Raw genomic sequence first — 12,126 nt, forward strand, 5'->3', positions numbered from 1 at the left:
ATCCATGAAAAATTCATTTGGGTTATCAATCTTTAGTGTATTTAGTGGCTCGCTGAAAACAAAGTCGTACTGATTCCTCAGAATTTTGCTCATTTCTTTGTTGTTATCTGTGAAAGTTCCATCTCCCTTTCACAGGGGCCTGATACCAGATGTGGTTTTTTATCTTGATTTTGCATAGGAGAAAAAATATTTCGGATTTCTCTCTATTTCACTGATGGTCTTTTGCTCTCTGCCTCTCCTGAGTTTTGTATGATTCTTGTAGCTTTAGTTCAATTGTTTCTATTTCTCTACCTTCTTCTTCACCGTTCATGAGATAGGGTGCGACTCTCAAGTTGTTCCGCGATTTGTTTTCTTCACCTATAGAGGGAACGACATTCCCGTTCCAATCTGCATCTCTTCCTCTTTTTTCTTAGGGGTATGCGGTTTGAACATATTTCCTGTGCTACTGAGCTTATTTTTTCCAGGCACTGGTTCAGGTTTGCCTTCTCTAGCTGTTCTTCCCAGCTTATTTCTGTGAAGTCTTGGTTTATTTGCTCCCAGTTTATCTGTTTATTATTGAAGTTGAATTTGTTGAAATCTCCTCCATCGGGAATCGGGACTGATTTTGAAGGTCTATTCCCATGCTTGTCAGAACGTCAATTAAGTTGTGATCTGAGTAACAGGTATTTGTAATCATTATGTTCCTGATCAATTCACCATTATTAATGAAAATGAGGTCCAGCATGTTCTCCTTCCTAGTTGGTTCTACTATTTGCTGGTTTAAGGTAAATCTGTCGCACATCTGTAGCAGGTCATTTGCATGTGACTGTTCATTTAGGCTACTTCTCGGAATTCTCTCTGATATAACTGTATTAGCTAACTAGGGTCTTCTATTTCAGGTGCCATAGGTTAAAATCCCCAAGCAGGATGATGATTGGGGCTGGATTTGTGAGGTTTTCTTAGCAGTGTTCTATTTTCATTAGTTGGTCTTTAAACTGCTGATGATTTGCCTCTGATGACTTATATACAATCTTATCTAGAGGTTATCTTGAGATGATTTCGGGGCTATAGTATCCCCATGGTCCAGTCCTCGACCAGGCTTCCACCCCCCCAGGAAGCAGCCCGTGTGACAGCTGACCAACTCCCAGGTACCTGTTTACTGCTAGGTAACAGAGGCATCAGGGGCATCAGGGTCAAAGAAACTCTGCCCATTGTTTCTTGCCGGCACCCGGGATGGAAACCGGGACCACAGGATCATGCGTCCAGTGTTCTGTCTGCTCAGCCACCGGCTGTCTATGGCTTCAAGGACATACACATTTAAGATCTCTATTTTCATTATCAACACTTCCACCATATCATTTGTGGTGTTTAGCAGCTCAGTGCAGATAAGTGTGTCCTTGATGTACAGGCTGACCCCCACCCTGTAGCCTGTGTTTCCTGTCACATCTATTTGCCTCATGTAAGAGGCCATCTTTGAAGTGCACTTTGTTAGATTTGCGTATTTTTATACCCAGAATGTTGGCAAATAAAAATGATGTTATGTTTGTTGAAGTGCTGGATGCTTTACTTTGTGTTTGTATCTGAGGCTCTGGTAAGGAGGCCACTGTGTTTGCGTCCTCTCCAGCCTTTGACCAAGTTGGTGGTAGAGTCTGGACGTTTTTAGCCATTCTTCTCCTCCTCCTCTTCCTAAAAAATCTTCCTGTTAAATAGTGTTGTGGCTGCTTTCATCAAGGCGGTCTGTCAGTCTGATTCACCTGGTACCTCTTGTATGAAAAGCTGGACATTCTGTGTTGAAACATATATTCTTATTTAAAGAGTTCTTGTACAGTTCTGGGTGAAAGAGATCACAGCTTTTGGTACATTTACCTGTTCTTAGAAGGTTCCTGCACTTTCTGGGATACCTTGAGGTTACCTTGAGGTGATGTCGTGGCTCAGCGACTCCTCGTTGATCATATTTACATCGTCCATTTGTTCTCATCTCACTAAGGAGAAGCAAGTTAACAAAATGAGAACGATCATGGAAAATAACAAATGAATGCAAGAAAAGTAACACTTAAGGTTGACAGGCATAAACTATTACAATATGGCATCAGTAGTTGTAGCATGCTCCATACTGTAACTCTATTTCTCAATGCCATGTAATTTACACAAGGTTGTACTAGTGAACCCCTCTTCTCCCTCAAATATAAATCTGTTGTTGCCATTAAAGGGAAACATTATGCTAGCCACACATCAAATAAATATTGATGGAACTGAAACTGTAATTCCCCTTCTTCACAGGTTGAGTTAGACATGACCTATAATCTAGCAGAATTCATTTGGATTCTATTCTGTTGTTCTGTGCACTTGACTCTTGTTGATACCCTGTATGGGCAGTTGGTCATATTACACTGGCATTATTGCACACAAAGGTGGTGTAAGGAAAGTACTTTTTGACAGTGGTGTTGACTTTATCAGTGGGGGCATGGTGGTTCACCATTCTTTTCATCTCCCCCAGATAACCATTAGCTGATCCATTGTTGACAATTATATGCCAAGTCAGTCATAGGCACCAACAACACTTTACATGTCCTGTTAAGTAAGGTCTGAAACCATTATTTCTGAGACTATTGTAGCTTACTTTCACTCACTCACAAGTAAATCTAAGCATGGGTATAGCTTTCTTAAGTAGAACAAGTGTACCCTTTCAGGTACCTGCAAGATAATGCCATCAACATATTATACCTGCAATAGTCATCAGGTTTAAGGACAAATTCAACCAGAACCCAGACTTTCCTTCTCAATGACACCTGAAGTGACTGTGTTACCCTTAATACAGCTGCTGAAAGTTCTTAGAAATTTAACCATTAATCCCACATAACTTACCCCTAAAGAAGCCCACATTCCAAGAAATTATATTGTATTCAACTGAAGGTTCCCATTTATCCCACATGACATCCAGTGCTGTATATTGCTGTATACATTGAGTTTCCATGTTCAAATACCATGTTCTCTCTTTGCAGTTCAATGCCTGGACGAGGAGTTTGCATGTGCTGATGGACTTAAATGCATTCCAATCAGCTGGAAGTGTGACCACTCTCCCGACTGTCTGGATGCCTCTGATGAGCCTTTAGACTGTCGTAAGTAATCTTTACTACTGTACTTTATTTTCCTTTTGATTTCTTGTAGTACTGCATTTTATCCATAAATAATTGCTCTAAATTGGTAAATTTAGCAATTATTAATTAAATTATTAGCAATTTACAGCAATTATAATACAGTACTGTACACTACTTTCCAATATGAACTGCCAAAATTGTATCACCAGTCAGAAGTTTGGATTTGGTTTTGTTGGAATTTTGCTTCGTATCCACAGAATTTCTTGGGGGAAGCCCCTAGTGGCTCTTTTAAGTTACAATGCAGATATAGTGTTAAACTAACTGATGCCACCAGTTCTTATTGGCCTACCGGGGACCACGAGCCAGAACCTGACCAGCATTATCAACAGATAATAATATGTTGTTTAATGAAAATAAGTTCCAGCTCCAGCTATGGAAAAAACGAAATGTAAAAATGGAAACCATATATAAAACAGAATTAAATCACACTATAGAACGAAAAAGCAAATATAAAAGATCAAGGAGTAATCATGTAGGAAGACCTTATCAACATGATTACCAACATGCGGGGCCTGAGAGCTGAGTGGACATTTTGTCCACATTTTGACTGAGCTGAGCACTTTAAAAAGCACTACAATCACCTTCTGTGGTTGATTGTTCAGTCAATCACTGAACTATATGTTTAACATATCTCTTGCCCTGTCCATGGAGGAGAGAAGAAAATGTATGCATGTTTGTTAGCATTGTAAATGTCGGCCACGTCTGTGGTAGAAAATAATAATAAAAGAAAAAGCTGAGTGGACTGCGCTCAGGATTTATAGTCCTGAGGTTCCGGGTTCAATCCCCGGTGGAGGCGGAAACAAATGGGCAGAGTTTCTTTCACCCTGATGTACCTGTTCACCTAACAGTAAATAGGCACTTGGGAGTTAGTCAGGTGCTACGGGCTGCTTCCTGGGAGTGTGTAACAAAAAGGAGGTCTGGTCGAAGACCGGGCCGCGGAGACGCTAAGCCCTGACATCATCTCAAGATAACTTACCTTTAAAGAACACAATGAAGGAGCTGTCACAACTGCAAGAAAAATGATAGGTTGGACAACAAGAACCTTACACACAATGGATGCCATAGCACTGATGATACTTATCAAGACACTAATGATCTCTAGGGTGGAATTTTGTAGCACACTAACAGCCCCATTCAGAGCCGGAGAATGGCTATTCGAGCCATTTGGAGTTGCAAAAGGGGAGGGGGGGAAGGGGAAGCCCCAGACCCTCATGCCGGCAATCCACCCTGTAGGTCTCAGGCTGATGTGCTATTGCATGGTCTTGTGCCTCTGGCTCCAGGGATTTGTCTCAGTTTCTATGCCTTTGACATGGACTGTTTCTACTGGTGGTGTGCGAGCCAGGAGTAATATTCTTCGGTACTCGGGCTGCATGTGCCTAGGGCCACCTTCCCTAGGTGCCCTGTAAGTACTACCCTTGGGGCTTGGGGCCACCTTCTACAAGTCACCTCGGGATCTACCCCCACTGTGTCTTTTACTGCTCGGTACTTGGCCGCCCTTGGAGTCAACTGGGGTCTTTGTTGCCCATGTTTGCCTCTGGGTAGAGGGTAGTTTTCGTCACTGATATGGGTGGGGGGGGGGGGTACTGTACAGCTAGTTTTCACCTCTTACAGTGGCCAGCTTAGTTTCACCTGGGCATGTTGTTCTCTTGCGGAGTTTTGCTCTTGTTTTTGTTGTTCTGCCTGGTGAGGGGGGTCACCTTACCTTGAGGTTACCTTGAGGTGCTTACGGGGCTTAGTGTCCCCGCGGCCCGGTCGTCGACCAGGCCTCCTGGTTGCTGGACTGATCAACCAGGCTGTTAGACGCGGCTGCTCGCAGCCTGACGTATGAGTCACAGCCTGGTTGATCAGGTATCCTTTGCAGGTGCTTATCCAGTTCTCTCTTGAACACTGTGAGGGGTCGGCCAGTTATGCCCCTTATGTGTAGTGGAAGCGTGTTGAACAGTCTCGGGCCTCTGATGTTGATAGAGTTCTCTCTCAGAGTACCTGTTGCACCTCTGCTTTTCAACGGGGGTATTCTGCACATCCTGCCATGTCTTCTGGTCTCATGTGATGTTATTTGTGTGTGCAGGTTTGGGACCAGCCCCTCAATTATTTTCCACATGTAAATTATTATGTATCTCTCCCGCCTGCGCTCAAGGGAGTACAGATTTAGGCTCTTTAGTCGGTCCCAGTAATTTAGATGTTTTACTGAGTGGATTCTAGCAGTAAAGGATCTCTGCACGCTCTCCAGGTCAGCAATTTCTCCAGCTTTGAAAGGGGGCTGTCATTGTGCAGCAGTACTCCACTCTAGAGAGCACAAGCGTTTTGAAAAGTATCATCATCGGTATAGCATCTCTAGTGTGAAAAGTTCTTGTTATCCAACCTATCATTTTTCTTGCAGTTGTGACGGCTACTTTATTGTGTTCTTTAAAGGTAAGGTCTTCCGACATGAGTACACCCAGATCCTTTACATTGCCTTTTCGTTCTATGTTATGATTTGCCTGAGTTTTGTACGTGGTTTCTGTTTTTATATTTTCAATTTTTCCGTAGCGCATGAGCTGGAACTTATCCTCGTTAAACACCATATTATTTTCTGTAGCCCATAGAAAGACCTGATCTACATCTGATTGGAGGGTCCCTAAAACCAAAACAGGGCAGTCTTGGGGCATCCGTGGAAGCAACTAACCTAGCGCGTTGCAGCAACCTAAATCTAGCATGCAACACAGCTGCCGCCTGCACCCTCAAATCATGATCAGTAGCTTGGGTTAACTGGAGCACATACAGGCAACAAATGTCGCACGACTTCGGGTCAAAAGACTCACCGACCCAACAGACAGCATGGCGGATGCACAACTGGTGATCGTCTGGGTATGTAGCTCTGCGGGCCACTCCAAGCAACAGCCTGGTGGATCAAACTCTCACAAGTCGAGCCTGGCCTCGGGCCGGGCTTAGGGAGTAGAAGAACTCCCAGAACCCCATCAACCAGGTAACCAGGTGTTATTTGTGCGCCATGGCTTTGATGGCCGGGGATTTACCGTGGGTTGATCCGGTTTCCCTTCTTCCTGTTCCCGGGCTTGGGTCTCCCAGGTTGTCCGCAGGATTATTAAGGCTAGCAAGCCTGTGGCCTACCCTCGTGCCCGTGACGTGCGTAAGCTTGCTGCTTTGGCTGACATCTTTGACAACATCTTTTGAGTTGACATTCAGGCACGAGGTTTTTGGAGATCGAACAGGGTCCTGGTCGCTCGCTACCTTGTCAATGTTCCTGGACTTCATAGGGCCTGCATTGTATTGGGTCGGCGGTTGCAGCCAGTTGTCTCGGCTTCTCATTGCTGATTTTCGTTTGGGGAGTTCTGTCCACTCGTCGGTAGCAATAATTTCACCAGAATAGGGGTTTGTTTTGGGGCGCCTACCTATCTGGGTGCCAGATCCAGTCAATGGCAGACATAGAATGCTCCCAACCACACGGGGGTTTCTATAGTACTCTTTAAGTCACTTGTGATGTCCCGTCTTGAGTACTGCTCAGTACTCACTTCCCCCTTCACAGCAGGAGAGATTGCTGAAATAGAGGGAATACAGAAAACATATACGGCACACATAGATGCGATAAAGCACCTAAATTATTGGGATCGTCTCAAAGCTCTCCAAATGTACTCACTAGAAAGGAGACGAGAGAGATACCAAATAATATACACATGGAAAATACTGGAAGGCCAGGTCCCTAATGTACACAGTAAAATAAAAAACGCACTGGAGTGAACGATATGGAAGAAAATGCAGAATATAACCAGTGAAGAGCAGGGGTGCCATAGGCACAATCAAAGAACACTGTATAAACATCAGAGGTCCACAGTTGTTCAATGTCCTCCCAGTGATTATAAGAAATATTGGCAGAACAACTGTGGACATCTTCAAGAGACAACTAGACTGTTTTCTAAAAGAAATTCCAGACCAGCTGGGCTGTGGTGGGTATGTGGGCCTGCGGGCCGCTCCAAGCAACAGCCTGGTGGACCAAACTCTCACAAGTCAAGCCTGGCCTCGGGCCGGGCTTGGGGAGTAGAAGAACTCCCAGAACTCCATCAAGCAGGTATAGGCCATTGCTCCTTGGGCCTCTCTTGAGGGGGCCAGGTTCTGGCTCATGGTCCTCAGTACGCAACAGTACTGAGTACCTCAGTACTCCATGCACATTGACAGATGCCAGAAAGTTATACATATCCATTCAGCCTCGATAGCTCCGGGAAGCCTCTGAGACTTACCCAGAAAATGGCGTTTAAATACATTCAACGCTGTTTTTTTTTACATAGGTCCTACTGCAGACCGGCAAAAATGGGTGAAATAAAACTGTAGTCTGTTTTGTTTCACTGATTTTGTGGATGCTTTCCCTGTGGTGGCAAACATGACATGACATGCGGAGTCGGTCGGCCGAGCGGACAGCACACTGGACTTGTGATCCTGTGGTCCTGGGTTCGATCCCGGGCGCCGGCGAGAAACAATGGGCAGAGTTTCTTTCACTCTATGCCCCTGTTACCTAGCAGTAAAATAGGTACCTGGGTGTTAGTCAGCTGTCATGGGCTGCTTCCTGGGGGTGGAGGCCTGGTCGAGGACCGGGTCGCGGGGACACTAAAAGCCCCGAAATCATCTCAAGATAACCTCAAGATTAAATTACTGTACCTGTACTAGTAATTGATCATAGTGCCACTACTCTCTGTGCCTCATTAGAGAGGGAGTCAGGTTCTAGCTCATGGTCCCCAGTAGGAATAAAAGAACTGATGGCACCTAGTAGTTTGGCACTATGCCAGCATTGTATCTTCTGTGAGCCACTGGGGCTCACCCAGAATTTGGCATTTCATTACAATCAATTTTTTTTTTAGAATTTTTTTATATACCTTGAATGTTTTTTGAATGTAAGTTGCCTAATTTGTCACCATTTAGAATTGTTATAGTAGCCATATGTGGTACTCTAAATATTTTCTTGACTTTCCATCTCAAAGTAGCATCCCTAAAAGTTTTACAGTACCCATAACCATAAAGTTTTACAATAGCAAACTCAAAATATCTTGAAATGTTTTGGAATGTAATTTTAAATTCAGATTTAAGAATGTGATTTTATTGGTTAGTGTTCACCATATTATTCAATGAACTTCCTTGCCATTTAAAGCCTAAGAGGTGTAACTGTTCCATTATTCAGCCCATGTTTTGGTAGTACTTGTAGTGACGATGAGGACCATAGTACATATACCAATGTACAACACAATTAGAAAGTAGAAATTGGTACTATTGAATTTTGACAAACCGGAAAAGATTTTATATTTATGTTGCAAAGACAAATTCAGCTAACCTAACCTGACCTTCCTAGGCCTAATGCACGATATCTGAGGCCTAATATAGTACTTATGTACGCTATACTAGGCCTAGGAATATTTATGTTCATTTTTTTAGCTTCATTTTTTAGGACTATAGAATAAGTGAAAATGAATAGAACAAAATTCTACTATCTAATTGTACTATGTCAATCTTTGTACTATGGAGCACATAGTTGCAAACACTACTATCTAAACCGAAGGATGGGTTGCATTATCACTGATGTGTCAACTGTTGCAGCGGAAATACCATGTGGGACGTTCCGGTGCAGACTGACAGCAAAGTGCCTGCCGCAGGGATGGGTGTGTGACGGAGATGCTGACTGTGGCGCCGGAGACACATCTGATGAGGACAATGATTCATGTAAGGACTCATCCCATATTTTACATGATATACTCTTAACTACTCAAACCAGTTCTGTATGTTCGAGCCTGGCCTCAGGCCAGGCTCGAGGAGTAGAAGAACTCTTGAAACCCTCTCTAGGTATTCTTCAGGTATGTTTATACCTAGAGTGAGTTTTACTTCTGCTCTGGGAAGACAGGAGCAGAGTACAGGGAAGTACTCTGCTCTAAGTAGAGTACTAGGAAAACATGACACCATGAGAGTAGCTCTCATCCTATAACTACACTTAGGTAATTACTTCTTGCAGGAACTTGTTCTAATTGTTTCTTGAACACATTCACATTTGTTTTGACAATATTTCATATGGTGTCTGTAGAGTCAGATGAGTTCGTTAGCACCTCATCCATCAGTTAAACGAGGACCTTGCAAGTTATTTAGAGCCTAACAAAGGCCAAAACCTGATCACCTCAGAGTGATCAGGAAATCTGCAGGAGAGCAGAGAGCAGGAAATCTGTGATCACCCTCACCATGATAGCCACCAGAAAGATAGAACAAAACAAAACAGATAACAGTATGGTAAGTATTCAAATCAGCAAATAATCCACCCATAAATTAGGTAGTTAGTCCTCTAGTTTGCAATGCCCACCACCAGGTAGCAGCACAGGAGCTCCTAGCTCAGCCAGCAAGCCACCTCAATCAATTGTCTGGTATACCTTGGTTACCTTGCAATAATTTCGGGGCTCGATGTCCCCACAGCCCGGTCCTCGACCTGGCCTCCTGGTTGCTGGACTGATCAACCAGGCTCTTGGACGCGGCTGCTTGTAACCTGACGTATGACTCACAGCCTGGTTGATCAGATATGGATTAACGACCATAGTCGTTACAACATGCTTCCATGAGATTGTAGGTACTCTCGTGAATACCTTCTCAGCTAAAGTGAGCACACTCCAGTTGCAAGGCAATTTGTGTACCAAGGTGCATAAGGGGCTGAATAGCATTAATTCAGTTGACTCCCAATAAGTTAGGTATTTCTGAAGAGCTGGTTACACCTAGAGTTTAGATATTGTAGGATGGCCAGTGTACAATGTTGGGTTATGTTAATGGCCAGGGAAATCTTATTGTTCTTGTACATAGCTCACAGATGATGCCGCCACCTTCAATGGAGTGGACTGGTTCTCAGTCAGGTGAGCAAGAAGAATTTAAGAATCTGACCTCGATATCAGTATTTGGCTGCAATCCAGGGACGAATCACCCCAGTGACATCATGCAAACTCTAAGAAGGCCCCAATCTAGGCTAATGAAGATGTTACATTATGATTAGTGTATTCATGTAGGTGTGTTGAGGTTGGAAGCCAGTCAGCAGGAGTTGACCAACAAAAAGCATTCTTAGCAGGTCAGCCACCTTGGCCAAGGTAGAGCAACATGGACTCGGAGCACTCGTAGCAGGTCAGCCACCTTGGCCAAGGTTGAGCAACATGGTCTTGGAGCACTCGTAGCAGGTCAGCCACCTTGGCCAAGGTTGAGCAACATGGTCTTGGAGCACTCGTAGCAGGTCAGCCACCTTGGCCAAGGTAGAGCAACATGGTCTTGGAGCACTCGTAGCAGGTCAGCCACCTTGGCCAAGGTAGAGCAACATGGACTCGGAGCACTCGTAGCAGGTCAGCCACCCCGGCCAAGGTTGAGCAACATGGACTCGGAGCACTCGTAGCAGGTCAGCCACCCCGGCCAAGGTAGAGCAACATGGTCTTGGAGCACTCGTAGCAGGTCAGCCACCCCGGCCAAGGTTGAGCAACATGGTCTTGGAGCACTCGTAGCAGGTCAGCCACCCCAGTCAAGGTAGAGCAACATGGTCTTGGAGCACTCGTAGCAGGTCAGCCACCCCGGCCAAGGTAGAGCAACATGGTCTTGGAGCACTCGTAGCAGGTCAGCCACCCCGGCCAAGGTTGAGCAACATGGTCTTGGAGCACTCGTAGCAGGTCAGCCACCTTGGCCAAGGTAGAGCAACATGGACTCGGAGCACTCGTAGCAGGTCAGCCACCCCGGCCAAGGTTGAGCAACATGGTCTTGGAGCACTCGTAGCAGGTCAGCCACCCCGGCCAAGGTTGAGCAACATTGTCTTGGAGCACTCGTAGCAGGTCAGCCACCCCGGCCAAGGTTGAGCAACATGGTCTTGGAGCACTCGTAGCAGGTCAGCCACCCCGGCCAAGGTAGAGCAACATGGTCTTGGAGCACTCGTAGCAGGTCAGCCACCTTGGCCAAGGTAGAGCAACATGGTCTTGGAGCACTCGTAGCAGGTCAGCCACCTTGGCCAAGGTTGAGCAACATGGTCTTGGAGCACTCGTAGCAGGTCAGCCACCCCGGCCAAGGTAGAGCAACATGGTCTTGGAGCACTCGTAGCAGGTCAGCCACCTTGGCCAAGGTAGAGCAACATGGTCTTGGAGCACTCGTAGCAGGTCAGCCACCCCGGCCAAGGTAGAGCAACATGGTCTTGGAGCACTCGTAGCAGGTCAGCCACCTTGGCCAAGGTTGAGCAACATGGTCTTGGAGCACTCGTAGCAGGTCAGCCACCTTGGCCAAGGTAGAGCAACATGGTCTTGGAGCACTCGTAGCAGGTCAGCCACCTTGGCCAAGGTTGAGCAACATGGTCTTGGAGCACTCGTAGCAGGTCAGCCACCTTGGCCAAGGTAGAGCAACATGGTCTTGGAGCACTCGTAGCAGGTCAGCCACCTTGGCCAAGGTAGAGCAACATGGTCTTGGAGCACTCGTAGCAGGTCAGCCACCCCAGTCAAGGTAGAGCAACATGGTCTTGGAGCACTCGTAGCAGGTCAGCCACCCCGGCCAAGGTAGAGCAACATGGTCTTGGAGCACTCGTAGCAGGTCAGCCACCCCGGCCAAGGTAGAGCAACATGGTCTTGGAGCACTCGTAGCAGGTCAGCCACCCCGGCCAAGGTAGAGCAACATGGTCTTGGAGCACTCGTAGCAGGTCAGCCACCCCGGGCCAAGGTAGAGCAACATGGTCTCGGAGCACTCGTAGCAGGTCAGCCACCCCGGCCAAGGTAGAGCAACATGGTCTTGGAGCACTCGTAGCAGGTCAGCCACCCCGGCCAAGGTAGAGCAACATGGTCTTGGAGCACTCGTAGCAGGTCAGCCACCCCGGCCAAGGTAGAGCAACATGGTCTTGGAGCACTCGTAGCAGGTCAGCCACCTTGGCCAAGGTAGAGCAACATGGTCGCACAAGAGTCAACTTCATTAAATAACACTGCCTGAATTATTACTTAATATTACCATGAGCTACTAATTAATAGCTGAG

The 12,126-nt window shown here is 45.9% G+C and overlaps 1 protein-coding gene across 1 annotated transcript in view; it reads left to right on the plus strand.

Annotated features, from left to right (window-relative positions):
* The window catches only part of LRP1 (LDL receptor protein 1), a 704,914-nt gene that overhangs the window by 177,807 nt on the left and 514,981 nt on the right, over positions 1-12,126 (plus strand). Inside the window, exons 2-3 of the mRNA XM_069324493.1 lie at positions 2,982-3,098; positions 8,715-8,837. Coding sequence (XP_069180594.1) covers positions 2,982-3,098; positions 8,715-8,837 — 240 coding nt within the window. The remainder of the gene's footprint in view (positions 1-2,981; positions 3,099-8,714; positions 8,838-12,126) is intronic.

The sequence above is a fragment of the Procambarus clarkii genome, chromosome 14 (genome assembly GCF_040958095.1).
Source record: "Procambarus clarkii isolate CNS0578487 chromosome 14, FALCON_Pclarkii_2.0, whole genome shotgun sequence".
Classification (NCBI taxonomy): Eukaryota; Metazoa; Arthropoda; class Malacostraca; order Decapoda; family Cambaridae; genus Procambarus; species Procambarus clarkii.